The following is a 25,385-nucleotide window of genomic DNA, read 5'->3' as shown; positions in this document are numbered from 1 at the left end:
CATGAATATAACACGTTAAAAAAAAAAAAAAAAAAAAAAAAGATGTCCTTCCTCATTGAAATTGCGCCTGGGTTAAGCCCCAGTGACTATTTCTCCTACTACAATTCCCTTCTTATCACCCCCCTATTCTTCCCACTATCCCCACTTCCCCCTCCCCATCTTTTCTCTCTTTGTTATGTTATGTTATGTTATAAGCGCGGGCAGACTCAGCTGAGTGTTCGTTGTGAGTTGTTGTTACTACAACTATGGCACGTACCAAGCAAACGGCTCGCAAGTCCACTGGTGGCAAGGCGCCCTGCAAGCAGCTTGCTACAAAGGCAGCTCGCAAGTCTGCTCCAGCCACTGGAGGTGTCAAGAAACCCCACCGTTACAGGCCTGGAACCGTTGCTCTCCGTGAGATCCGCCGTTATCAGAAGAGCACTGAGCTGCTTATCAGGAAACTGCCTTTCCAGCGCCTGGTGCGTGAAATTGCTCAGGATTTCATGACTGACCTCCGCTTCCAGTCCTCTGCTGTCATGGCTCTCCAGGAAGCTTCCGAGGCTTACCTCGTGGGTCTGTTTGAAGATACCAACCTGTGCGCCATCCATGCCAAGCGCGTGACTATCATGCCAAAGGACATCCAACTGGCTCGTCGCATCCGTGGCGAGCGTGCCTAAGAAGTCATCCACGAATGATCTTCATAACAGCAATATCTAGGCCCTTTTTTGGGCCAAACATCTCTTTCATTAAAGAATTTTCATAGACAATCTGTTTGGTTTTGTGGAAGAAAATATTTATTTTTTTATCTTTCAGTATCAGGTTAATAATTAACTTTCGACTTTCAACTCAATATCCTTCCCCCCCTTTTTTTTTTTATTATTATTATTATTCCCTCTTCCATGGCCATATCTCTTTCACTTGGGAGAATTTTTATCTTTCTTTATCTCTATTTTTTTTTATCTTTTCTTTATCTCCACAGAATAATAATCACGATAATAATAAGCATAATAATAATAATAATAATAATAATAATAATGATACAATAATTATTATAATAATAATCATAATAAAAACAACAATATTAATAATATTAATAATGATAATAATAATAATAATAATAATAATAATAAAAATAATAATAATAATAATATTAATAAAAATAACAATAATTATAATAATAATGCATTTGTCTATATCGTATCTTTTTTCCTTTTCAAGTGTGGCTCCAATGGAGCCGGGTATTATTTTATACTGGCAGCAGTATACTGGCCGCCTGTTTACTTGGAGGAGGTATACTTGGTAACAGCCTTGGTGCCTTCAGAAACAGCGTGTTTTGCCAGTTCACCAGGCAGAAGAAGACGGACAGCGGTCTGGATTTCCCGGCTGGTGATGGTGGAGCGCTTGTTATAGTGTGCCAGGCGGGATGCCTCGGCAGCGATGCGCTCGAAAATGTCATTCACGAACGAGTTCATGATTGACATGGCCTTGGAGGACACGCCAGTGTCTGGGTGGACTTGCTTGAGCACCTTGTAGATGTAGATGGAGTAGCTCTCCTTCCTCCTGCGCTTCTTCTTCTTGTCGCCCTTGGCAATGGCCTTCTGTGCCTTGCCAGCTTTCTTGGCAGCCTTTCCTGATGCTTTGGGAGGCATAGTGTCGCCGTACTGCTGTGAGAACGAGTGTGCGTTTTCAAAAGATTTCAAAGATTTATTTAGAAAAGATGGGTTACAAAAAGAGTGGGGGGAGGTGCGCCTGCCTGGCACACGGTAAGAGAAAGAGAGGAAAAATAGAAATACAGTAGAAGATTAAAAGTTGCCGGGCGGACCGGCCTGCAGCTGTTAAGATGGTGATTGTCACAGGGCAGTACATGAGAGGTGAACGGGTGGAAACCGGAGTTCCCGGAGAAAAACCACCCATACTGCTGTGAAATAGAGGAGAGTGGGGAGGGTTACAATATAGGTACAAATATATACATATATACATATACACATATGCATATATATACATATACATACATATATACATATATACATATACACATACACACACATACATATATACATAAGAAAGGTTATCCATAGGCAGTACAATTAGTTTAGGGTGGAAACCGTAGTATTTATGTTGTCACATATGGTGGAGAGTGACATATCGCACGAAGTCTAGAAGATCTTGCGGCGAGTCTCGTCTTGATAGGTGGTGTCCCGTTGTCCCCTCAAGTGTGTGGGCCCCGGCTCAGCCCCGCTGCCGGGAGCTTCGCACTTTTACCCCGGAGGACGAGTACCCCTTGCTGGGATGAAGGCCGTTATCCCAACAACTCAGGGCGCAGTGGGGAGGGGGGAGGGCACACAGAAGGAACCGCCACTGGTCTGCCGTCGGTGTCACCCGGTGGGGTGACATCAGGCCTGGCAGATCCCGGAAGTGGCTTGGCTCGGTTGAGTCGCTGCTTCGTCACTCGGTGGGAACTACTATCAGCAGTGGAAGGGAGAGGCGCTCGCTCTCTCATCAGTCATCGGCAGCAGCAGGAGGAGAGGGGTAGACATAGCGGCGGCAGATGAACGTGCTGTGGGGAAGGAACACTGAGAGTATCAATGGTACGGATAGAGAAAGGGAGTTCAGAAGGATCAGGGCAGATGGGAATATGGGAGGTGGGTAGGAGGCGGGTGTACAGGAAAGCAGGGACGATGGTAGGGGAAGGGACACAGGAAAGGAACAGAGGAGCTGAAGGTTGGGAGGAGATGGAGATAGGGAATGAAGGCAATAATCAATAGTGCATAAGGAGATTCACAAAACGGAAAGGAGAGCACACATTCACCTGTATCGAGGCTCTGGTGGCGGGTTTTCGAGCCTGAGGAGGCTCCTGGGAAACCAGGCGTGCTGACGGCGAGGGGCTTCCTCGTGCAGAAGTTGTAGCACCCGGTACTGGTCCCACCCCTCGTCGTCCATCCGCTGCCACACCTTGGCTGCCATCTCGTGGAGGCGGACGTTGAGGGCTGGGAGGGACGCGGCCTCGTGAAGCTCGGCCGAGCTGGTGAAATCATCCCATCTGATGCCGAGAGCGAACCGTAGAGCGCTGTTCTGGACCCTCTGCAATCTGCTAATGGCTGTTGTGGAGAGAGCGTGCAAGGGAACAGGGGGATATGTAAGGATAGGTAAGATTCAGGCTTTGATAAGGTGGAGCTTCAGACCAGTGGCCAAGTCCCGGAACCGGTACAGCCTTGCGAGGGCTTCCTTAGCTCGCGTCACGCGCTGGGACACGTGCGCGGTGTACCCCTTTGAGCTGACGGCCAGGCCCAAGAGAGAGCCCCTGGGCCTGAAGCCGACGTCATCCCCGTCCACCAGCAGTGGGGCGGGGGTTTTGGTGGCAATGGGTACAACGGTGAACTTGGCCATGTTGGTCTTGATCCTCCACTCCTCCTCAAAGGAGTTGATGCGGGCGATCTCTCTGCTAGTACGGGCGTTCAGCATCATACTGGAGCGGCCTGGATGGAACACAACCTGAGAAACATCATCAGCATAAAGTACATTAACCCCGGCGCCAGAAGCAGGGCAGTCGCTCGTGTAGATGTTGTAAAGCAACGGCGAGAGCACACTGCCCTGCGGGACTCCGGCGTCAAGGGGGAACTCAGGGCCGAGGTGGCTCTTGACCCTAATTCTTGCAGACCTGTCAGCGAGAAAGTCACATAAGAGGCGCTCGACAGTGCCAGGCAGGCCCAGTTGAAGAATCTTGTACTTCAAGCCCAGGTGCCAGACACGATCAAATGCCTTACTTACGTCACGCAGGACAAGGTTGCATCGAAACTTGTTGGCTTGGTGGACAGCCATAGTCTCGGTGACCAGAGCAATGGCCTGAGCGGTGCCCCTGCCACTGCGGAAGCCGTACTGCGCTGGATGCAGGTGGCAGCCATCCTCCAGGTGAAGGCGAAGCCGCAAGATGATGATCCTCTCCAGTAGCTTCCCCGGTACCTCTAGCAGCGAGATGGGAAGGAAACTCTCAGGAAGAGTGGGAGGCTTCCCGGCCTTGGGAATCATCCTCATCTCCGCCTGCTTGAACCCGACGGGGAAGTACCCAGCAGAGAGTGCAGAGTTAAAGATGGCCTGCAATCTAGAAAGAGCGGACTCTGGAAGATGCGAGAGAATTAGTCTGTTAATCCTACTGCCTCCCGGGGAGGTGGATCTGCCACGTTTGATTGCGGCATAGAGCTCCTGGGAGGAGATGAGGCAGTCTAATTGGGAGTTACCGGTAAGACGAGCAGGATCAGCGTTGCCGTATGGGGAGGTCCTTTGCAAGGCGGTGGCCATGTAATCCAGCACGCGGTCGTTGTCGTCGAAATCATTGTCAAAATCATCCCTGTAGACCTGTTTCCAGATGGAGGTGAAAAGACGTTCTTTGCCGTGGTTGGTGTATATTCTGTCCCCTGCGTTATCAATGAGGTAAGTCTCAGTACGTGTCATTCTACCTGAGAGGCATTTAATTTCCCTCCAAAATTTCCTGGGGTCGCGGTGGTTGGCAGCTAGGCTAGCCAACTTCCTCCCCCAGTGCTCCCTAGCCTCGGTCCGTCGAGAGTCTTGCAATGCAACCTTTACTTGGGTGTACTGCCTATAGTCGTCATACGTCCAGCCTCTCAGCGTTGCTCTGTCCTGCAGTGCCTGAAATTGAATCCGGAGCAACTGCGTGGTTTCCTCAGTTGAAAAGTGGTATATATATTAGCGTGCCTACTCAGGATCAGGAGTCGCCACCTCAGCGAGCGTCCTGATTGGTCCAGACGAGCTCTGGGCCGATCTGATCTCGCGTATATATAGCAGTTTTTCCCAAAATTCACTAAAATTCACTATTTGCTCGCAGAGCTACCGACGAGGTTAGAGTACTCGCGCTCCTCATTTATCACCAACAACAACAACTACTACTACTACTACCACAACATCCATTATCATGTCTGGACGCGGCAAGGGAGGAAAGGTGAAGGGAAAGTCAAAGTCCTGTTCCAGTCGTGCTGGACTCCAGTTCCCGGTCGGCAGGATTCATCGCCTTCTAAGGAAAGGCAACTACGCCGAGCGCGTGGGTGCTGGTGCCCCCGTGTACCTTGCGGCAGTTATGGAGTACCTGGCTGCTGAAGTCCTTGAGCTTGCCGGCAATGCCGCCCGTGACAACAAGAAGACTCGCATCATCCCACGTCACCTGCAGCTGGCCATCCACAACGACGAGGAACTTAACAAGCTCCTCTCCGGAGTCACCATTGCACAGAGTGGCGTGCTGCCCAACATTCAGGCCGTGCTCCTTCCCAAGAAGACTGAGAAGAAGTAAATAAAGGGCCTCCCTCCCCTTCAGCCAATATCACCATCAATCCGGCTCCTCTTCGGAGCCACACGTTCAAACATCTAGAGAGTTGTGTAGACTATACTGGTATATCAATATTAAGCAAGTAGTGTATTTATTTTCGAGTTAGTTATTTGTTATTGTTATTATTATTATTTAGTCAGGCACGCAAGTGACCGAGAATAAATATGTATACTATATTTCTACTAATGTACCTGCTGTGTGTCACAGTGGAGAGTTGATTAGATGTGTTGCCTATTGTGATATGTTGAGCGTCTTTTTCATCTCAATGTATAATTTGTTTTATGAGAAACTGAGAACGATGAGGGGCGTGATCATTGAAATAAGTCAATGATAATAATAATAATAATAATAATAATAATAATAATAATAATAATAATAATAATAATAATAATGATGATAATAATAATAATAATAATGATACTTGGAGAAGACCTGATGAAGTGAGAAAGATGGTTATAATTAATAATGGTTTCTTTTCTTAGCTCAGATAGTGATAGTGAACATGGTTATGAGAAAGTAGTAGTAATAATAGTAGTCTATGGTCCTTCTTTCTTTTCATGTTTGTGGACCTTAAAAAGGTCAGGGAGATGATGTTATTCAATGATGATAATGCAAGCTGAATAGCTGGCACCATCTCAATAATGGAGCGATTTAACCACCAAATCCGTACAGGGTACGGCCCTGACGCTTGAGTGCGTAGACAACGTCCATGGCAGTAACGGTCTTACGCTTGGCGTGCTCGGTATAGGTGACAGCATCCCTGATAACGTTCTCAAGGAACACCTTGACGCCACCTCTTGACGCCACCTCTTGACGCCACCTCGGCGAGCTAGACGACGGATAGCAGGCTTGGTGATTCCCTGGATGTTATCACGCAGAACCTTACGGTGACGCTTGGCGCCTCCCTTTCCAAGACCCTTGCCTCCCTTGCCGCGGCCAGTCATGGTGATGAGAGCTGCTAGTACGACGTCCGAACGGTCTAACAGGAAGCTCACGAATGTGCCTCAAAATTTTTGTCGCGCGGTATATATTGAGCCAGAGCGGTCGTGCGTGTAGTAAATTACTATTTTCCCTTTTTTTCTCACTTAATTTAACATTATCGGGTCATATGCATAGGTTTTCTGTTTCAGTGTTGACCCTGCAACTGCACACTTATGACTAAATTCACATACACAAGCACAAATGTGAATAAAACTCAATATAAAGGTGGAGGGGTTGCAAGATTTTCCGGCGCGCTAAGGCATGCCGAAATAATATACCTTCTCCCCTGACTCTTTTCTTGTAGGCATGCGCAAGATTCATTCAGTATCAAGTAATGTTTCAACTGAATTCATATTCTAATTTTCAGAAACTATCTTCCATTTGGTAGCATAACCAGTTTCCCCTCTTCTAGTTGGAAGAAAAAACAAATATATTTATTAACACTAACTCCTTGCTCTTCCAGTATGGTTTATGTATATATATATATATATATATATATATATATATATATATATATATATATATATATATATATATATATATATATATATATATATATATATATATATATATATATATATATATATATATAATTATAACTATACTATGAAAAGCGTTGCTTTCATAACTAAGCAGGAGAACATCATCTTCAAATAGTCGATAAGTCAAGCTCAACAAAGCCAACGACCACACCACGTTGAATACACCGCTTCTCGTCTGATCAGCGAAGTTAAGCAACGTGGGGTCCGGTTAGTACTTGGATGGGTGACCGCCTGGGAACACCAGATGTTGTTGGCATTCCAACATTTTTATTTCCTTATTTATTCATTTTTTTGCATTTTCTTCCCTCCCTTGATTATAAAACAATGCAATAAGGCAAGCAGAAAAGAAAAAACAAATAATAAAATGCTTCCATTGACAAATAAAGCATCTCTCTCTCTCTCTCTCTCTCTCTCTCTCTCTCTCTCTCTCTCTCTCTTTCTCTGTGTGTGTGTATATATATATATATATATATATATATATATATATATATATATATATATATATATATATATATATATATATATATATATATATATATATATATATATATATATATATATATATCCTTATTATTCTTTTCATAGATTCTTTTCAAGATCAACGAGGTTAAGCAACGGCTCTGGGCAAAACGTGGATGGGTGACTACACAAGCTTCATCCCGCAACTGGATCAGGATCACGGGTCCCCGTCCCAGCCAGTTCTGTGAATGGCCCAGACATTCCTGGGCCGAGAGCACACCCAACTACTGCTACCACCTCACATCATCATTGTTCTTAATAATAAATTATTATTCTTCTTCTTCTCCTTATCATTATTACTATACAAATAATAATGATAATGATAATAAATTAATAATAATAATAATAAGAAGAAGAAGAAGAAGAAAAAGAAGAAGAAGAAGAAGAAGAAGAAGAAGAAGAAGAAGAAGAAGAAAAAGAGGAAGAAAATAATAATAACAATAAAAATAAAATAAAATAATTATAATAAAAAATAAATAAATAAATGAAAATATAATATTAAAAGAAGAAAAACAAGAAGAAGGAGAAGAAGAAGAAGAAGAAGAAGAAGAAGAAGAAGAAGATGAAGAAGAAGAAGAAGAAGAAGCAGAAGAAAAAAAAAAATAAGAAGAAGATTAAGAAGAAGAAGAAGAAGAAGAAGAAGAAGAAGAAGAAGAAGAAGAAGAAGATGAAGAAGAAAAAAAGAGAAACAGAAGAAGAACAAGAAGAAGAAGATAGTGTAATCTTCTAATAGTCGGAAACTCAAGCTCACCAAGGCCAACGACCACACAACGTTGAATACACCGCTCCTAGTCTGATCAGCGAAAATAAGCAACGTTGGTTCCGATTAGTACTTGGATGGGTAACCGCCTGGGAACACCATATGTTGTTGGCATTCCAACATTTTTTTTTACTTATTCATTCATCATTTTGCATTTTATTTTTTTACCTCGCTTAATGCAATAAGGCAAGCAAAAAAATAAAATAAATAGATAAATAAAATACTTACAAATACTTACATAAAAGGACCTCTCTCCCTCTCTCTCTCTTTTATTATTAATTCTCATTCATGGTGTTATTCTTGTTGTTATTGTTGTTGTTGTTGTTGTTGTTGTTGTTGTTGTTGTTGTTGTTGTTGTTGTCGTTATTGTTGTTCTTGTTGTTGTTGTTGTTGTTGTTGTTGTAGTTGTTGTTTTTATTGTTTTTCTTTTTCATCTAAAGTTTCTTTATCTTTACAGTATTAACATTATTATTTTAATATTGCTGTTATTAATATTATTATTACTACTATTCTTCTTCTTCTTCTTCTTCTTCTTCTTCTTCTTCTTCTTCTTCTTCTTCTTCTTCTTCTTCTTCTTCTTGTTTTTTTTCTACTTCTTCTTCTTCTTCCTCTTCTTCTTCTTCTTCTTCTTCTTATTATTATTATTATTATTATTATGGAAACATTTTAACGTAGACTTGTCAAAATTCAACTGAAATTAAGGGTTAAATAAGGATCGTCACCCCTTCCCCAGAGAATATTCATTGTCTTTGAATATATATATATATATACGAGTATATATATATATATATATATATATATATATATATATATATATATATATATATATATATATATATATATATATATATATATATATATATATATATATATATATATATATATATATATATATATATATATATATATATATATATATATTCTTTTTATTTAAAGTCTTATTTACTTATGTTAATTCTTCTTCACTAAGAGACAGAGAGAGAGAGAGAGAGAGAGAGAGAGAGAGAGAGAGAGAGAGAGAGGTAACGTCCTTGAGGATAGGAGCTCGTCTACGCTCCGCTCAGTGATCAGCGTTGGAATGTAATTATTTTCATTTCTTAAAAAAAAAAAAAAAAAAAAAAAAAAAAACTCTATTTAGGGGGCTTGCTGGAAACAAACTACAATGGAGGAAAGAACAATATGTCTGCTATATGACCCACCCAGTTAAATTTTCAAGAAGCAAACGCAAGTGGGAAAATACGAGGAAGATAAATTTTCATTCATATACGTTTTATGGTAATTTCTGCCACGCCTTCCTCTATTCATCAAACGTCACTGACACTTATTCCCTTTATTTTTTACTTTACAGAATCTTTTGTAGGGCAAGACTCTAGAGGATATGTGCTTTCATAAGGTCTATAATGCTTTGCTTATCATAGAGACATAAAAAAAAAAAAATAATAATAATAAAAATAAATTAATTAATTAATTTAAAAAATCAAAATAAATAGATATATAAATTAATTAATTAATCAAATAAATTTCTATGCTTCAACTTTATAGCATTCGTATGAATGTCAAAACAAAACAAAAAAATATAAATATAAATATTAATATGAAAAAAAAAAAATTACTAAATATATGAAAAATAGCATTACTACTACTACTACTACTACTACTACTACTGCTACTACTACTACTATTTATTTATTTTTTTTATGTAGGAAGGACACTGGCCAAGGGCAACAAAAATGTAATAAAAAAAAATGCCCACTGAAATGCCAGTCCCATACAAGGGTCAAAGCAGTGGTCAAAAAATGATGAATAAATGTCTTGAAACCTCCCTCTTGAAGGAATTCAAGTCATAGGAAGGTGGAAATACGGAAGCAGGCAGGGAGTTCCAGAGTTTACCAGAGAAAGGGATGAATGATTGAGAATACTAGTTAACTCTTGCGTTAGAGAAGTGGACAGAATAGGGGTGAGAGAAATAAGAAAGTCTTGTGCAGCGAGGCCGTTGAAGGAGGGGAGGCATGCAGTTAGCAAGATCAGAAGAGCAGTTAGCATGAAAATAGCGTTAGAAGACAGCTAGATATGCAACATTGCGGCGGTGAGAGAGAAGCTGAAGACAGTCAGTTAGAGGAGAGGAGTTGATGAGACGAAAAGCTTTTGATTCCACCCTGTCTAGAAAAGCAGTATGAGTGGAACCCCCCTCAGACATGTGAAGCATACTCCATACATGGACGGATAAGGCCCTTGTACAGAGTTAGCAGCTGGGGGGGGTGAGAAAAACTGGCGGAGACGTCTCAGAACACCTAACTTCATAAAAGCTGTTTTAGCTAGAGATGAGATGTGAAGTTTCCAGTTCAGATTATAAGTAAAGGACAGACCGAGGATGTTCAATGTAGAAGAGGGGGACAGTTGAGTGTCATTGAAGAAGAGGGGATAGTTGTCTGGAAGGTTGTGTCGAGTTGATAGATGGAGGAATTAAGTTTTTGAGGCATTGAACAATATCAAGTTTTTTCTGCCCCAATGAGAAATTTTAGAAAGATCAGAAGTCAGGCGTTCTGTGGCTTCCCTGCGTGATATGTTTACCTCCTGAAGGGTTGGACGTCTATGAAAAGACGTGGAAAAGTGCAGGGTGGTATCTTCAGCGTAGGAGTGGATAGGACAAGAAGTTTGGTTTAGAAGATCATTAATGAATAATAAGAAGAGAGTGGGTGACAGGACAGAACCCTGAGGAACACCACTGTTAATTGATTTAGGAGAAGAACAGTGACCGTCTACCACAGCAGCAATAGAACGGTCAAAAAGGAAACTTGAGATGAAGTAAACAGAGAGAAGGATAGAAACCGTAGGAGGGTAGCTTGGAAATCAAAGCTTTGTGCCAGACTCTATCAAAAGCTTTTGATAATTATGTCCAAGGCAACAGCAAAAGTTTCACCAAAATCTCTAAAAGAGGATGACCAAGACTCAGTAAGGAAAGCCAGAAGATCACCAGTAGAGCGGCCTTGACCGAACCCATACTGGCGATCAGATAGAAGGTTGTGGAGTGATAGATGTTTAAGAATCTTCCTGTTGAAGATAGATTCAAAAACTTTAGATAGGCAGGAAATTAAAGCAATAGGATGGTAGTTTGAGGGATTAGAACGGTCACCCTTTTTAGGAACAGGTTGAATGTAGGTAAACTTCCAGCAAGAAGGAAAGGTAGTGTTGACAGACAGAGCTGAAAGAATTTGAATAGGCAAGGTGCAAGCATGTAGGCATTGTTTCGGAGAACAATAGGAGGGACCCCATCCGGTCCATAAGCCTTCCGAGGGTTTAGGCTAGCGAGGGCATGGAAAACATCATTGCGAAGAATTTTAATAGGTGGCATGAAGTAGTCAGAGGGTAGAGGAGAGGGAGGAACATGGGAAGTCTACGTTAAAATGTTTCCATTTTTCTGCAGTGATAAAGAAACGTAGAGGGGTAGCTAATATATTTAGTTGTTAATTGTATCTTTTTTCTTTCTTTTTTTCATTTATTCTTTTATTAATTTTTCTTTTCATTGCTTAATTATGCATTATGCCGACACTGCAGGTTACAATTGCAGATATTGCAAGTATTTTTGACACAATACAAGCACATCCAGCTAAACTATTGCTACAGTATAGAGAGAGTATTTCGATTACATACCTTATTCTTTATCTTCTTTTCTTCTTCTTTTTTTTTTAATAAATATAATAAAAAATAAATAAGTAAATAGGTATTGTCAAATGAAATCGTCGAGATTACGCAGGGGTTTCGGGCAATACTTGGATGGGTAACTACACAACCCTCATCTGTCTGAAAAAAAAAAAAATGAAAAATAAGAATAAGAATAGGGAGAATGAACGAAAATTTTAAGTAATAAAGATAACAGTAAGAATTATTATAACAAGAATAAGAAAAATTACAATAAAGGAATATAAAAAAAAAAAGAAAGAAAGCATCCCATGTCTTTCTTCCTAATTGTCATAGAAGGGTGAATTTTTTTTTATATTTTCCAACATTTCCAATACAACGATATGAATGGGGGAAGAAAGAGAGTGGGACAGTGGGAAATTTTGTGGGAAGCGCGGGCAGCACTTGCTGGCAGCAGTCTGAGGAGACACATTCGTGAGCTTCCTGTTAGACCGTTCGGACGCTGAGTGAAAGTGCTGGACAGCAGCTCTCGCCGCCTCGTACTTACTCGCCACCGAGTCAAGGAGCTAGGTGATCATAGACGGAAGAACACCAGCTGCCTTCCCAGGTCCCACTGTGTACCGGAGCTCTCCCTGTCCGGTTGAGAGCTCGCCCTGTGGTTCCTCGCCATCCTCCCCTTTCCCTTCCTTGCTCCCAGCTTCGTTCTTTGCCAGACTGCAGTGAGCGGACCCAGAACGTTCCCGAGAGTGACCCTCGGTAACTAGGTGGATCTGTTGGCTCTGGCTTAGAAGGCTGCTGGGTAAGCCTCCCTCTTTACCTCCAACTTGATATATCCTTTCCCCTCCTTCAGAGGAAATCTTTGCTAGGGCTAGGTCGTGGGGCAGGGCCATTACGACAGCTTTTAGGAGCTGGGTGACTAAACTGCCCCACATAGGCAGGCTCCTTCTCTTTCTTTTTTTTCTATCCATTTATTAGCTGTGGGTTTTTGTCAGGCCTCGGCCCCCTTATAGGAGTTATTGTTTTTATCATGTGAAAAATGACGAGAGTAAAAATAAAAACAACAAACAGCCAAGATCCACGAAGAAAGAACACTCTCCTAACAATACTCAGCAACAATGATGTTTTCCCTACCAACATAATTCCAGTCCAAGATGGATTCATCATCGTCTCGTCAGATGAAGAGCAAGAAAAGATATTCAAAGACAAGATTAAGGAAGAATTTTCCCAAGAAGACATGAATCCAGTAATACCACCAGAACTGAAAGCAAAGAAAACAGTCATAGCCTTTAATGTTAATGCACACATCTACAACAACTCTGAAGACGACATATTAAATGAATTGTATACTCAAAATTCATTCCTGGAAGGCAATATTGATAATGTTTTCAAGTTCCCTAACTCTAAAACAATTAGAATAACATTCTCTCAGGCAATCTATGCCTCTAAAGCTACAGAACATGGACTAAAGCTTTTTTCCATGAAAATTCCACATTACCAAATCCAGCAAGATAAATTTTATCACATCCAAACATGCTTCAGATGCTACATGATAGAATCTCACACTACAAAAGACTGTACAAAGCATAAAGAATATAAAATATGTTCCGAGTGTGCCGAGGAAGGGCACACGTGGAAATCATGCAACAAAGAGAGCAAAAAATGCATCAATTGTGGAGAAAACCACAGAACACTATCTATGAGATGCAAAATAAGAAAAGATGTAATAAAGATGAAGAGAGAGGAAGAAAAGGAGACAGCATCATACTCCCAGATAACAAAGACAAACAACATTCCCACAATGAATAACAGCACATCAACACAAATCAGCAGAGAAGACCATTTCAAAATATACTCTTGCATGATACACGCTCATCTAATGAATGTAATAGAACCAGGAAGCTATGAGAAAGAACTTAATGCCACTCTAAAGGAAAATAAACTTCCCCAAATAAAAATACCTAAGACACCTAATTCCTCAAAACTCCTCTCACTTCTAGCCGACACAGAAAAACTATCCTTAATGGAAACTGAAGACCTACTAACAGACACACAAACAGATCAACAACAAAATGTAACAACACTAGACACACACACCCAACAAGTTTCTACCAAACAAAAAACACAAACAAACACAAAGAAACAACTTGACAGCGATGAAATAGAACTTAAAATAATAACAAGAGAGAGCCAGGGATGGCCTAAAAACATCACAATGGGTCATCTGATAAAAGGAATAGAGGATGGAACATATAAATACACCTACAATGAACCAACCATGAAATCTCACGAAGTGATAGGACTAATCAAAAAAGGTGATATAGTGTTGAAAGACTGCTTCACTATACTGGAAGACAGTGTATTCAGGAAAATAAGAACAGGGCAGTGCAATGAAAGGTCTCCAGTTGCTAGGCAAACACAAAAACTAAAAACAAAAAACACACAGTAACACACAAAAACACTCACACACACACCAACAAAGTCACACAAACAACATGGCTCTAAGAAACATTAAGATAATACAACACAACGTACTACACTGGAACAACAGACGAATATCACTCTCCAACACATACAGAATAATAGACCCAGAAATAATACTCATAAACAGCCACGGCATACAAGAAAACACACCAATGAAAATTCCTGGATACAGAGTACACACGAAAAATACCCTCAATAATGCGTCAGATGGCACAGCTATAGCAATAAAAAAGAACATACAATATAAACTACTTGATGATTTCCTATCAGATCTACTTGCAGTAGAAATAAGTACCACCACAGGAAAAATAATAATTTCAACTTTATATCAACCACCATCAAGAACATATATACCCATACCTGACTTCACTAAATTGTTTAGACGTACCTGTCCAGTATACATGCTGGCTGACTTAAATGCAAATCACCCCAACTTAGGATACACTCACAGCAACAACAAAGGCAGACAAATCAACACTTTAATACAAAACAGACTAATACAACATGTCGGACCAGATTTTCCTACTTATTATACACACAGAAGAGGCACAACACCAGACATTATACTTACAAACCACCGCACATACCACAACACACATGCAGTAGAAGGACCCCTCACCACAAGCGATCACATTCCAATAATTTACACAATAGCCACAGCCCCTATACCCATTCCAGCTCCACCAAGACCCAACTACAATAAAGCAAATTGGGAAACATTTAAAAGACATGTCACCAACACACTACACACAAACACACTACACGAAGAAACACTTGAAACAATAGACACTGCCACTGAAAACTGGCACCAGGCAATAGAGCAAGCTATGCAACAAGCCATACCCACTACACGTTACAAATGTCTACCATCACCCAAACACACAGACACTACAAAACTACTTAAGACACTTTTTACAGAACTACAGACTTACTCACGTGCACACGGTTGGTCCTATCAGAATTACAGATACTACAAACAACTACAAACACTACTACACGAAGCTTTAATACAGGAAAATAGAGAACACTGGTACAGACTAATAAATGAAGTTTCGAGCACTTATAGAGATCCTACAACATTCTGGAAGAAAATTAAACTACTGACAGGCAACAGAGAGAACGAACCCCACTACATTAGGAACAAACATAACAACAAAGTATACACCGACAGAGAAAAAGAGGAAGTACACAGAGAGTACTGGCAAGAAATCTTTAGTGGAGAGGAGGATGGAGAGGAAGATCACATGGAAAATGAGATTGTCTTACATAACATCAGAAATAACACCCACAGAACAATTCCTTACAATAACTCTGACATTACCAGACTCAACACACAACACACTGACACGACAATAACTACAGAAGAATTAAAAAACATCATAAAGCAGCTAAAAAGAACTAGCCCGGGACGAAGTGGAATTAATAAAACAATCTTAACACACCTGCCAGACACAGCAATAATTAGACTAACAGAAATATTCAACAGCACTATCTCAGCAGGCTATTTTCCCGACAAGTGGAAAAACGGAATCATCAGACTAATCCCTAAACAAAATAAATCCCCTCAACAGGCTCAAAATTACAGACCAATAACGTTATTAGAAGTACCAGGAAAAATCCTTGAGCGAGTGATAAATTCAAGGCTAAAAACACACCTAGAAATTAATAACTTATATAACACTTACCAGTTCGGTTTTCGTAGTAATAGAGGCACCACACAAGCACTAGCAGTCATCACAGAACAAATAGCACACAATAAATCAGATAAAGGCCAGTGCCAAGTCATACTAAGAGACATATCTAAAGCTTTTGATCAAGTCTGGCACCTCGGTCTTAAGCATAAAATCCTACAACTACAACTCCCTATTACAATAGAAAAATTTTTATGCGACTTTTTATCTGATCGCACAGCATCCATTAAAGTTAATCATTGCATTGGTCCTACATTAAATTTAAACTGCGGTGTACCACAAGGGAGTGTTCTGTCACCAACACTCTTCACAATTTACACCAATGATATTCAACAACCTATACAAACCCTTAACATCAATTTCGCAGACGACATAACACAAATAATTGGCTACCCAGGAAGGTCCAAGAACATGCTCAATATAAAAACAGAGAGAGCAATAACAGCAATTAATAACTACGAAAGGAACTGGAAAATAAAAACCAATGTTAATAAATTCACCCCTCTGCACCTTTGAGCAAAACTTACCTTTCCACTCATCATTAACGAAGAAGAAATAGAATTTAAAAGTACCGGCAAATGCCTTGGTCTAACCATAACTACAGGTGGTTACTACAAACATATACAGGAGCGTAAAAATATACCAATAGCATCACTACAAAAACTCTACAAGTTACATAACATGCCAGAGAAAATAAAAATGAACTTAGTAAAAGCACTAATACTACCAATACTTGATTACCCTCCAATCCCTATACACACAATGAGCAATAACCAAATTAGCAAACTTCAAAAAGTTCAAAACAAAGCACTTAGATTTGCAACAAATCAGAAACACCCTTACACCATGACAACAGAACAAGTACACATACACACCAAAACAGCACCTCTCAATATACGTCTACACTACAGAGCAAAGACAATTTGGGAAAAAATTCATGAGTTGGGCCTGCCTATCTATCAAAGCCTAAAAGACAACTCAGATCAAATAGTAAAATACCACCGTGATTTCCCTAGCAGCCTACAGGCATGCAAAACAATACCCAACCCAATCTATTAACAAACCGAAAATAAAGGAAACATACTCACCTTAAAACACTTACCTTTACTCACTGTATTCCTGAAGATGGCCAAACACAAAAACTCAGCACACACGGGGCATCTGAAAAGGAAAGAATATTATGTAACTCCAACACTCTAAACAGCACACACACACACACATGCTTCACATGGGACTCGTAGCTGGCCTCCTCTCTCCCCACTCTGCGCCCTGAGTCGGCGGTGAGGCGGTATGCCAAGCCGGTGTTCACCACACCGTAGTGCACAGCCGAGGGGTACTGGCCACTGGTAGGGCTTGCTGGCCCCCAGCAAGCGGTAGATGGGGAAGGGGTTGCACCTCATCCCGAGTCGCCGACACCCGGGGACCTACCTATAGGGGGTAAGAGTTGTGTGGTGTCGGCGAGGGAGTAGTGGTAGAGTCTCTCTCGACTCGCCTGCGGTGTAACAGGGAGAACAATCGCGGCCCGTGCCATCACATGAAGTCAGCACACAGAACACAAACATTCTCACAAACACATAATACACAGTATAACATCAATAAGTAAAATAGCAAGGTGGACAGCCCACCATCTTTAATCTTATACTTCTTTCATTATTTCTCACTATCCTCTTATACTCATATTATTCTTCCTTCACCCATCTTTTCTATAAATATAGATAGATAGATAGATAGCGCGGGCAGACTCAGCTGAGTGTTCGTTGTGAGTTGTTGTTACCACAACTATGGCACGTACCAAGCAAACGGCTCGCAAGTCCACTGGTGGCAAGGCGCCCCGCAAGCAGCTTGCTACAAAGGCAGCTCGCAAGTCTGCTCCAGCCACTGGAGGAGTCAAGAAACCCCACCGTTACAGGCCTGGAACCGTTGCTCTCCGTGAGATCCGCCGTTATCAGAAGAGCACTGAGCTGCTTATCAGGAAACTGCCTTTCCAGCGCCTGGTGCGTGAAATTGCTCAGGATTTCAAGATTGACCTCCGCTTCCAGTCCTCTGCTGTCATGGCTCTCCAGGAAGCTTCCGAGGCTTACCTCGTGGGTCTGTTTGAAGATACCAACCTGTGCGCCATCCATGCCAAGCGCGTGACTATCATGCCAAAGGACATCCAACTGGCTCTTCGCATCCGTGGCGAGCGTGCCTAAGAAGTCATCCACGAATGATCTTCATAACAGCAATATCTAGGCCCTTTTAAGGGCCAAACATCTCTTTCATTAAAGAATTTTCATAGACAATCTGTTTGGTTTTGTGGAAGAAAATATTTATTTTCCATCTTTCAGTATCAGGTTAATAATTAACTTTCGACTTTCAACTCAATATCCTTCCCCCTTTTTTTGTTTTTATTATTATTATTATTCCCTCTTCCATAGCCATATCTCTTTCACTTGGGAGAATTTTTATCTTTCTTTATCTCTATTTTTTTTTTATCTTTTCTTTATCTCCACTGAATAATAATCACGATAATAATAAGCATAATAATAATAATAATAATAATAATAATAATAATAATGATACAATAATTATTATAATAATAATCATAATAAAAACAACAATATTAATAATATTAATAATGATAATAATAATAATAATAATAATAATAATAAAAATAATAATAATAATAATATTAATAATAATAACAATAATTATAATAATAATGCATTTGTCTATATCGTATCTTTTTTCCTTTTCAAGTGTGGCTACAATGGAGCCGGGTATTATTTTATACTGGCAGCAGTATACTGGCCGCCTGTTTACTTGGAGGAGGTATACTTGGTAACAGCCTTGGTGCCTTCAGAAACAGCGTGTTTTGCCAGTTCACCAGGCAGAAGAAGACGGACAGCGGTCTGGATTTCCCGGCTGGTGATGGTGGAGCGCTTGTTATAGTGTGCCAGGCGGGATGCCTCGGCAGCGATGCGCTCGAAAATGTCATTCACGAACGAGTTCATGATTGACATGGCCTTGGAGGACACGCCAGTGTCTGGGTGGACTTGCTTGAGCACCTTGTAGATGGAGTAGGTCTCCTTCCTCCTGCGCTTCTTCTTCTTGTCGCCCTCGGCAATGGCCTTCTGTGCCTTGCCAGCTTTCTTGGCAGCCTTTCCTGATGCTTTGGGAGGCATAGTGTCGCCGTACTGCTGTGAGAACGAGTGTGCGTTTTCTTTTCTTTCTTTCTTTTTAGAAAAGTGGGGTGAAGCGAAGTAAGAGTGGGGATAGAAGAAGGATATAGTGAGAAATATTGAAGTATAGTAAGAATTAACAGTGTGTGGGCAGTCCACGTTGCTATTTTTTATAGTGTAGGTAAAAAAAATAAATAAATGTTTCTGTGGTGACTAGCTATTTTTTTTTTTTTTTTTTTTTTTTTAAGGCTCGTATGTACGTTTTACTTGTGTGAGTGTTTTTTTTTTTTTTTTTTTTTTTTTCGTATTGATGTTGATGTTCGTGTTTTAAGTTATGTGTGTGTGCATGTTTGTGTGATGTGTGGTGTTGGTGAATGTTAATACTGAGTGTAAGATAATGTTGGTTTTGTGTTTCAAGTTATGTGTGTGTGTTTGTGTGATGTGTGGCGTTGGTGAATGTAGATACATATATATATAATATAATATATATATATATATATATATATATATATATATATATATATATATATATATATATATATATATATATATATATATATATATATATATATATATATATATATATATATATATATTTTTTTTTTATTATTTTTTTTTTTTAAGGCAGAGACGAGCTAAACCATCACCATCCCTATCCAACAAGAATGCCTTATTACTTGTTTATTTACATGTTTATTTATTTAATCATCCTTAAATTTTTGTATTTCTATATTTACTTATCTATTATAGAGGTGAGTGGATGTTTTGTATGTGTAGATGTTTTGTATGTGTGCTTCATGTAATGGCACGGTCATGGCTGAGTCTCCCTGTTGCACCATAGGTTGAGCCCTGCTTGGACTCCACCCATACTCCCTCGCCGACACCTCGCAACTCTTCACCCCCCCTAAGGTGTGGTCCCCGGGTGCCAGCGACTAAGGACGAGGTGCAACCCTCCACCCATCTCCATCAACTGGAGGTCTGCAAGCCCTGCCAGTGGCGTAGTCCCCTCGGCTGTGGTGGAGCTGGCAACTGCCCTGTCACACCAGCCTACCGCCGACTCAGGGCCAGGAGTGGGTAGAGAGGAGCTCAGCCGACCCCGTGTGAAGCAATTATGTGTTTGTTGTGTAATGTACTAGTTTCTCATTGTGCTTTTTTTTTTTTTTTTTTTCAGATTCTGCATGTGTAATGTAGGTTTTTCTACATTCATAATAAGGTAAGTTAACAGGAAAAATGTTGGTAAGTGGGCATAACTTTCTCTTTTCAGATTCACTGTGTTTGGATTGTATTTGTTTATGGTCATCCACAGGTAAGTTGGCAGAAATTGTGAAGGTGAGTGAGTGTATCTTGTATAGTAACTAGCACCTTTGTTTTCAGTATATTGGCATTGGGATATTATTACGGGCTTGTAGGCTGCTTTGGAAGTCACGATGAAATCTTTGTATGTTATTGTGGTTGTTCTAGTAGTTCACTGTAGATGGGGATGTCAAGAGTTTCAATTCTGTCCCATATATCTTTTGCTCTGTTATGTAAACGTATATTTAGTGGTATAGAGTTTGTGTGTGTGTGAATTTGTTGTGTTGTCATCGTGTATGGGTACCGCTGATTTGTGGCAAATCTAAGAGCCTTATTTTGTATTTTTTGTAGTCTTCTGATTTGGTTTTTACTCAATGTGTGTATGGGAATAGGGGGGAAGTCCAGTATGGGTAGAATTAGAGCTTTAACTAGGTGAGTTTTTATGTTTTCTGGCAAGTTCCGTAGTTTATATAGCTTAGCTAAGGCTGTGTTTGCAGAGTTACATCGCTCGTCTATGTGTTTAAAATATCCTGAAGTAGTTAGTGTTAACCCTAAACATTTTCCTGTTTTTTTGAATTCTATTTCATTATCATTTATCTGTAGTGGAGTTGCTCTTTTTGCACCAATATATAGAGGCGTAAATTTGTTTAGGTTTGTTTTTATTTTCCATTTGTACTCAAAGTTATTTATTGATAATATTGCTCTTTCTGTTTGTCTGTTTATCATGTTTTTAGATTTCCCTGGATAACCGATGATTTGGGTGATATCGTCAGCGTATAGTATGTTTAGGTATCGGTTTGAGTTTTCTATGTCGTTCGTGTATATTGTGTAAAGGGTAGGTGAGAGGACGCTCCCTTGGGGAACGCCACAGTTGAGGTCGAATGGTAGACCTGTGTGACTATCAACTTTAATGGATGCTGTTCTGTCTGAGAGGAAGTCACTTAGGAATTTTTCTAATGAAGTTGGGAATTGCAGGTGTTGTATTTTATATTTTAATCCTAAGTGCCATACTTGGTCAAATGCTTTTGTTACGTCCCTCATAATAACTTGGCATTGGCCTTTATCTGCTTTGTTCTGAGCAATTTTTTCTGTGATTATTGCTAGGGCGTGTGTGGTTCCTCTGCCTGTTCTGAATCCAAATTGGTTGTCATTGTAATTGTTGTTAAATTCGAGATATGATTTCAGTCTGTTGTTTATTACTCGTTCAAGTATTTTACCTGGTACTTCAAGTAGGGATATTGGTCTATAGTTTTGCGGATGGTAAGATGTTTTTCCTGCCTTTGGTATTAGCCTTATTATAGCATGTTTCCACTTATCAGGGAAGTAGCCTGCTGATAGTGAACTGTTATATATGTGGGTTAGTCTATTAATTGATATTTCTGGGAGTTGGGTTAGTAATGTTTTATTCATTCCGCTTTCTCCAGGGCTTGTATTTTTCAAGTTCTTTATGATGTTCTTTACTTCATCTTCTGTAATAGTTTCGTCGAGAATGCCTGTTCCTAGTCTAGTGATGTCTGCATTGTTGTAGGGTATTGAACTGTATAGGTTGTTTTGCATGTGCTCGTATATTATTTCTGTATCTTCATTTTGTTGTACTTCATCTTCCTTAAAGATATCTTTCCAATATTCCCTATGTACCTCCTCTTTTTCCTCATTTGTATAGACTTTTCTATTATCTATGTTTTTTAGGTAGTAAGGTTCTGTGTTAGTATTATTGGTAATATGTTTTATTTTCTTCCAAAAGCATGCTGTGTCTTTATATATGTTGGCCATATCATGTAGCAGCTTAGACCAGTGTTCATTATTCTCGGTGATTAAGGATTCTTGAAGAACTGACTGTAGATTGCGGTAATATCTGTAGCTTTGAATGTTCCAGCCATTTGATTTACTGTATGTCTGAAGACTAGAAAAGAGTGTTATTATTAGTTTTGTGGTGTCACTATGTTGTGGTGAGGGTAATCTTTTGTATATTGTTAGTGGTATTGCATCTTGCGTTGCCCTGTCAATTGCTTGATGCCAGTTCTCTACTGCATAATCTATTGTTTCTAGGGTCGCGGTGTTAAGGTTATTGATGTGCAACGTTTCCATAATTCGTGCTTTAAATTTTTTCCAGTCGGCCTTCCTGTAGTTTGGTCTTGGGGTTACTGGTATGAGTATGGGTGTTATAGATATTGTTAGTATTACTGGTACGTGGTCACTGGTGGTGAGTGGTCCAGAGGTAATATAGGTGTTGTGATAGGTTCTGTGGTTGGTTAAAATTATGTCTGGGGTTGTTCCCCGCCTTTGTGTGTAAGAGGTTGGGAAGTCTGGGCCTATGTGTTGTATAAGTCTATTTTGTATGAGTGTGTTAGTTTGTCTTCCTTTGATGTTCGTGTGATTGTAGCCTAAGGTGGGGTGGTTGGCATTAAGGTCAGCGATCATGTATACAGGGCAATTACGTCTGAATAGTTTTATGAAGTCAGGTATGGGAATGTAATTTCTGGCTGGTGGTTGGTATAGAGTTGCTATTATTATTTTGCCTGTAGAAGTAGTTATTTCTATTGCAAGCAGATCTGATATGAAGTCATCTATCAGTTTGTATTCAGTGTTCCTCTTGATTGCTATTGCGGTTCCATCTGACTTGTTGTTTAGGGAGTTCTTTTTATGTAAGTGATAGCCAGCTATTTTCATATATTTCTCATCTGTTAAGCAATGACTGTTGATTAGAATAACGTCTGGGTCTAGCGTTCTGTAAGTGTTAGACAATGAAATCCTTCTGTTAGTCCATTGTAGTACATTATGCTGAATAATTTTGATGTTATTAATTGCCATGTTATCTGTGTTAAGTTGGAGTTGTAAGTTTACTTGGGGTTTGTTTTGCTACGTTGGGTTTGTCTGACAGGCGGTGTCCTGTCCTTTCCTTGCCCGCTTCTTATCTTCCTAAATGAACTATCTTCAACAGTCCTGAGACAGTTTCCTAAGTTTATTTTGCCTGTTTTCATTAGGATTATGATTTCTTCTGGTTCTAAGGTGTCTTCATTGTAGGTAAATTTGTATTTTTCCTCTTCTACTCCTTCGGCTAGTTGTGTAATTGTTAAATCTTCAGGCCATCCACTACTCTCTTTTGTGTAGAACTCAAGCTGAATGTCCTCACTTCTGAGCTGTCTTTCTGTATTTTCCACTTGGTCTTCCTCTTGTTGTTGTTGCCGCGGTTGTTGATTCTTATTTGGTGTTTCCATTTCTTCCATTTCTGTTTCTTGGTTGCTGTCTTTTTGTTCTGTTTGGGCTAAGGTTGCTAGTAGTTTGGATGAGTTTGGTGTTTTGGGAATCTTAATTGTAGGCAGGTTATTTTCTTTCAGGGTAGCATTAAGTTCTTTTTCAAAACTCCCAGGTTCTATTACATTCATGAGGTGTGCATGAATCATACAAGAGTATATTTTTAGGTGTTCTTCTTTGTTGACATGTGTTATACCATTGTTTCGGTTGTTTATTGTTGTGTTTGTTTTTGTCACTTGTGAGTATGTTGTTTTTTCTCTTTCTTCTAGTCTTTTCTTTTTAATAGCTTCCTTTCTTGCCGGACACTTCATGGATAGGGTTCGATGGTTGTCTCCACAGTTAATGCACATTTTTCGTTCATTGTTACATTGTCTCCATGTGTGGCCTGTTTCATTACACTCTGAACAAATTTTGTAATCTTGATTCATTCATTTGAAGCAGGTCATGATGTTGTAAAATTTTTCTTGTTTTATTTGGTGGTAAGGTATTTTCATAGAAAAGAGTTTAAGACCTTTCTCTTGAGCTTTGGTGGCATATATAGCTTGAGTGAAGGTGATCTTTATGTTCTTTGAATTTGGAAATTTAAGCACAGTATCTATGTTCTCTCCTATCCATTGGTTGTGAGCTATTATTTCCTCTTTCATCTCATCCTCATTGTTGTTATATATGTGGGAATTCAGGTTGAACGCTATTACTGACCTTTTGGCTTTTAGTTCTGGTGGGGTTATAGTGGTAAAATCTTGCTGGTTAAATTCTTCTCTGATTTTTTCTTGGAACAGCGAGCGTCCTGATTGGTCCAGACGCGCTCTGGGCCGATCTGATCTCGCATATATATAGCCGTTTTTCCCAAAATTCACTACTTGCTCGCAGAGCTACCGACGAGGTTAGAGTACTCGCGCTCCTCATTTATCACCAACAACAACAACTACTACTACTACTACTACCACAACATCCATTATCATGTCTGGACGCGGCAAGGGAGGAAAGGTGAAGGGAAAGTCAAAGTCCCGTTCCAGTCGTGCTGGACTCCAGTTCCCGGTCGGCAGGATTCATCGCCTTCTAAGGAAAGGCAACTACGCCGAGCGCGTGGGTGCTGGTGCCCCCGTGTACCTTGCGGCAGTTATGGAGTACCTGGCTGCTGAAGTCCTTGAGCTTGCCGGCAATGCCGCCCGTGACAACAAGAAGACTCGCATCATCCCACGTCACCTTCAGCTGGCCATCCGCAACGACGAGGAACTTAACAAGCTCCTCTCCGGAGTCACCATTGCACAGGGTGGCGTGCTGCCCAACGTTCAGGCCGTGCTCCTTCCCAAGAAGACTGAGAAGAAGTAAATAAAGGGCCTCCCTCCCCTTCAGCCAATATCACCATCAATCCGGCTCCTCTTCGGAGCCACACGTTCAAACATCTAGAGAGTTGTGTAGACCATACTGGTATATCAATAATAATCAAGTAGTGTATTTATTTTCGAGTTAGTTATTTGTTATTATTATTATTATTATTTAGTCAGGCACGCAAGTGACCGAGAATAAATATGTATACTATATTTCTACTAATGTACCTGCTGTGTGTCACAGTGGAGAGTTGATTAGATGTGTTGCCTATTGTGATATGTTGAGCGTCTTTTTCATCTCAATGTATATTTTGTTTTATGAGAAACTGAGAACGATGAGGGGCGTGATCATTGAAATAATTCAATGATAATAATAATAATAATAATAATAATAATAATAATAATAATAATAATAATA

At 40.1% G+C, this 25,385-nt stretch overlaps 2 protein-coding genes, 1 non-coding gene and 2 pseudogenes across 3 annotated transcripts; 4 read left to right on the top strand and 1 right to left on the bottom strand.

The window, feature by feature from the left end:
• The first annotated feature begins 245 nt into the window (after positions 1–245).
• On the top strand, positions 246–680 carry LOC135114504 (histone H3-like). Its single transcript, XM_064030400.1, has one exon. It carries the CDS (start codon positions 246–248, stop codon positions 654–656), a length of 411 nt encoding a protein of 136 aa, XP_063886470.1. The 3' UTR covers positions 657–680.
• A 5,285-nt stretch (positions 681–5,965) lies between these two features.
• On the bottom strand, positions 5,966–6,258 carry LOC135114323 (histone H4-like; annotated as a pseudogene).
• Positions 6,259–6,974: 716 nt separating this feature from the next.
• LOC135114598 (5S ribosomal RNA) lies at positions 6,975–7,093 on the top strand. The gene has a single exon (XR_010275571.1). It is a non-coding gene; the product is annotated as a 5S ribosomal RNA (ribosomal RNA).
• Positions 7,094–8,111: 1,018 nt separating this feature from the next.
• On the top strand, positions 8,112–8,230 carry LOC135114556 (5S ribosomal RNA; annotated as a pseudogene).
• A 9,428-nt stretch (positions 8,231–17,658) lies between these two features.
• On the top strand, positions 17,659–23,520 carry LOC135114429 (histone H3-like). Its single transcript, XM_064030335.1, has 4 exons — positions 17,659–18,080; positions 20,018–20,186; positions 20,395–20,417; positions 23,467–23,520. Exons 1-4 carry the CDS (start codon positions 17,709–17,711, stop codon positions 23,518–23,520), a joined length of 618 nt encoding a protein of 205 aa, XP_063886405.1. The 5' UTR covers positions 17,659–17,708.
• The last annotated feature ends 1,865 nt before the right edge of the window (positions 23,521–25,385 follow it).

This window comes from Scylla paramamosain, chromosome 27, assembly GCF_035594125.1.
Source record: "Scylla paramamosain isolate STU-SP2022 chromosome 27, ASM3559412v1, whole genome shotgun sequence".
Lineage (NCBI taxonomy): Eukaryota > Metazoa > Arthropoda > Malacostraca > Decapoda > Portunidae > Scylla > Scylla paramamosain.
Note: the sequence above shows the minus strand (reverse complement) of the source record. Positions and strands in the feature narration are given on the sequence as shown.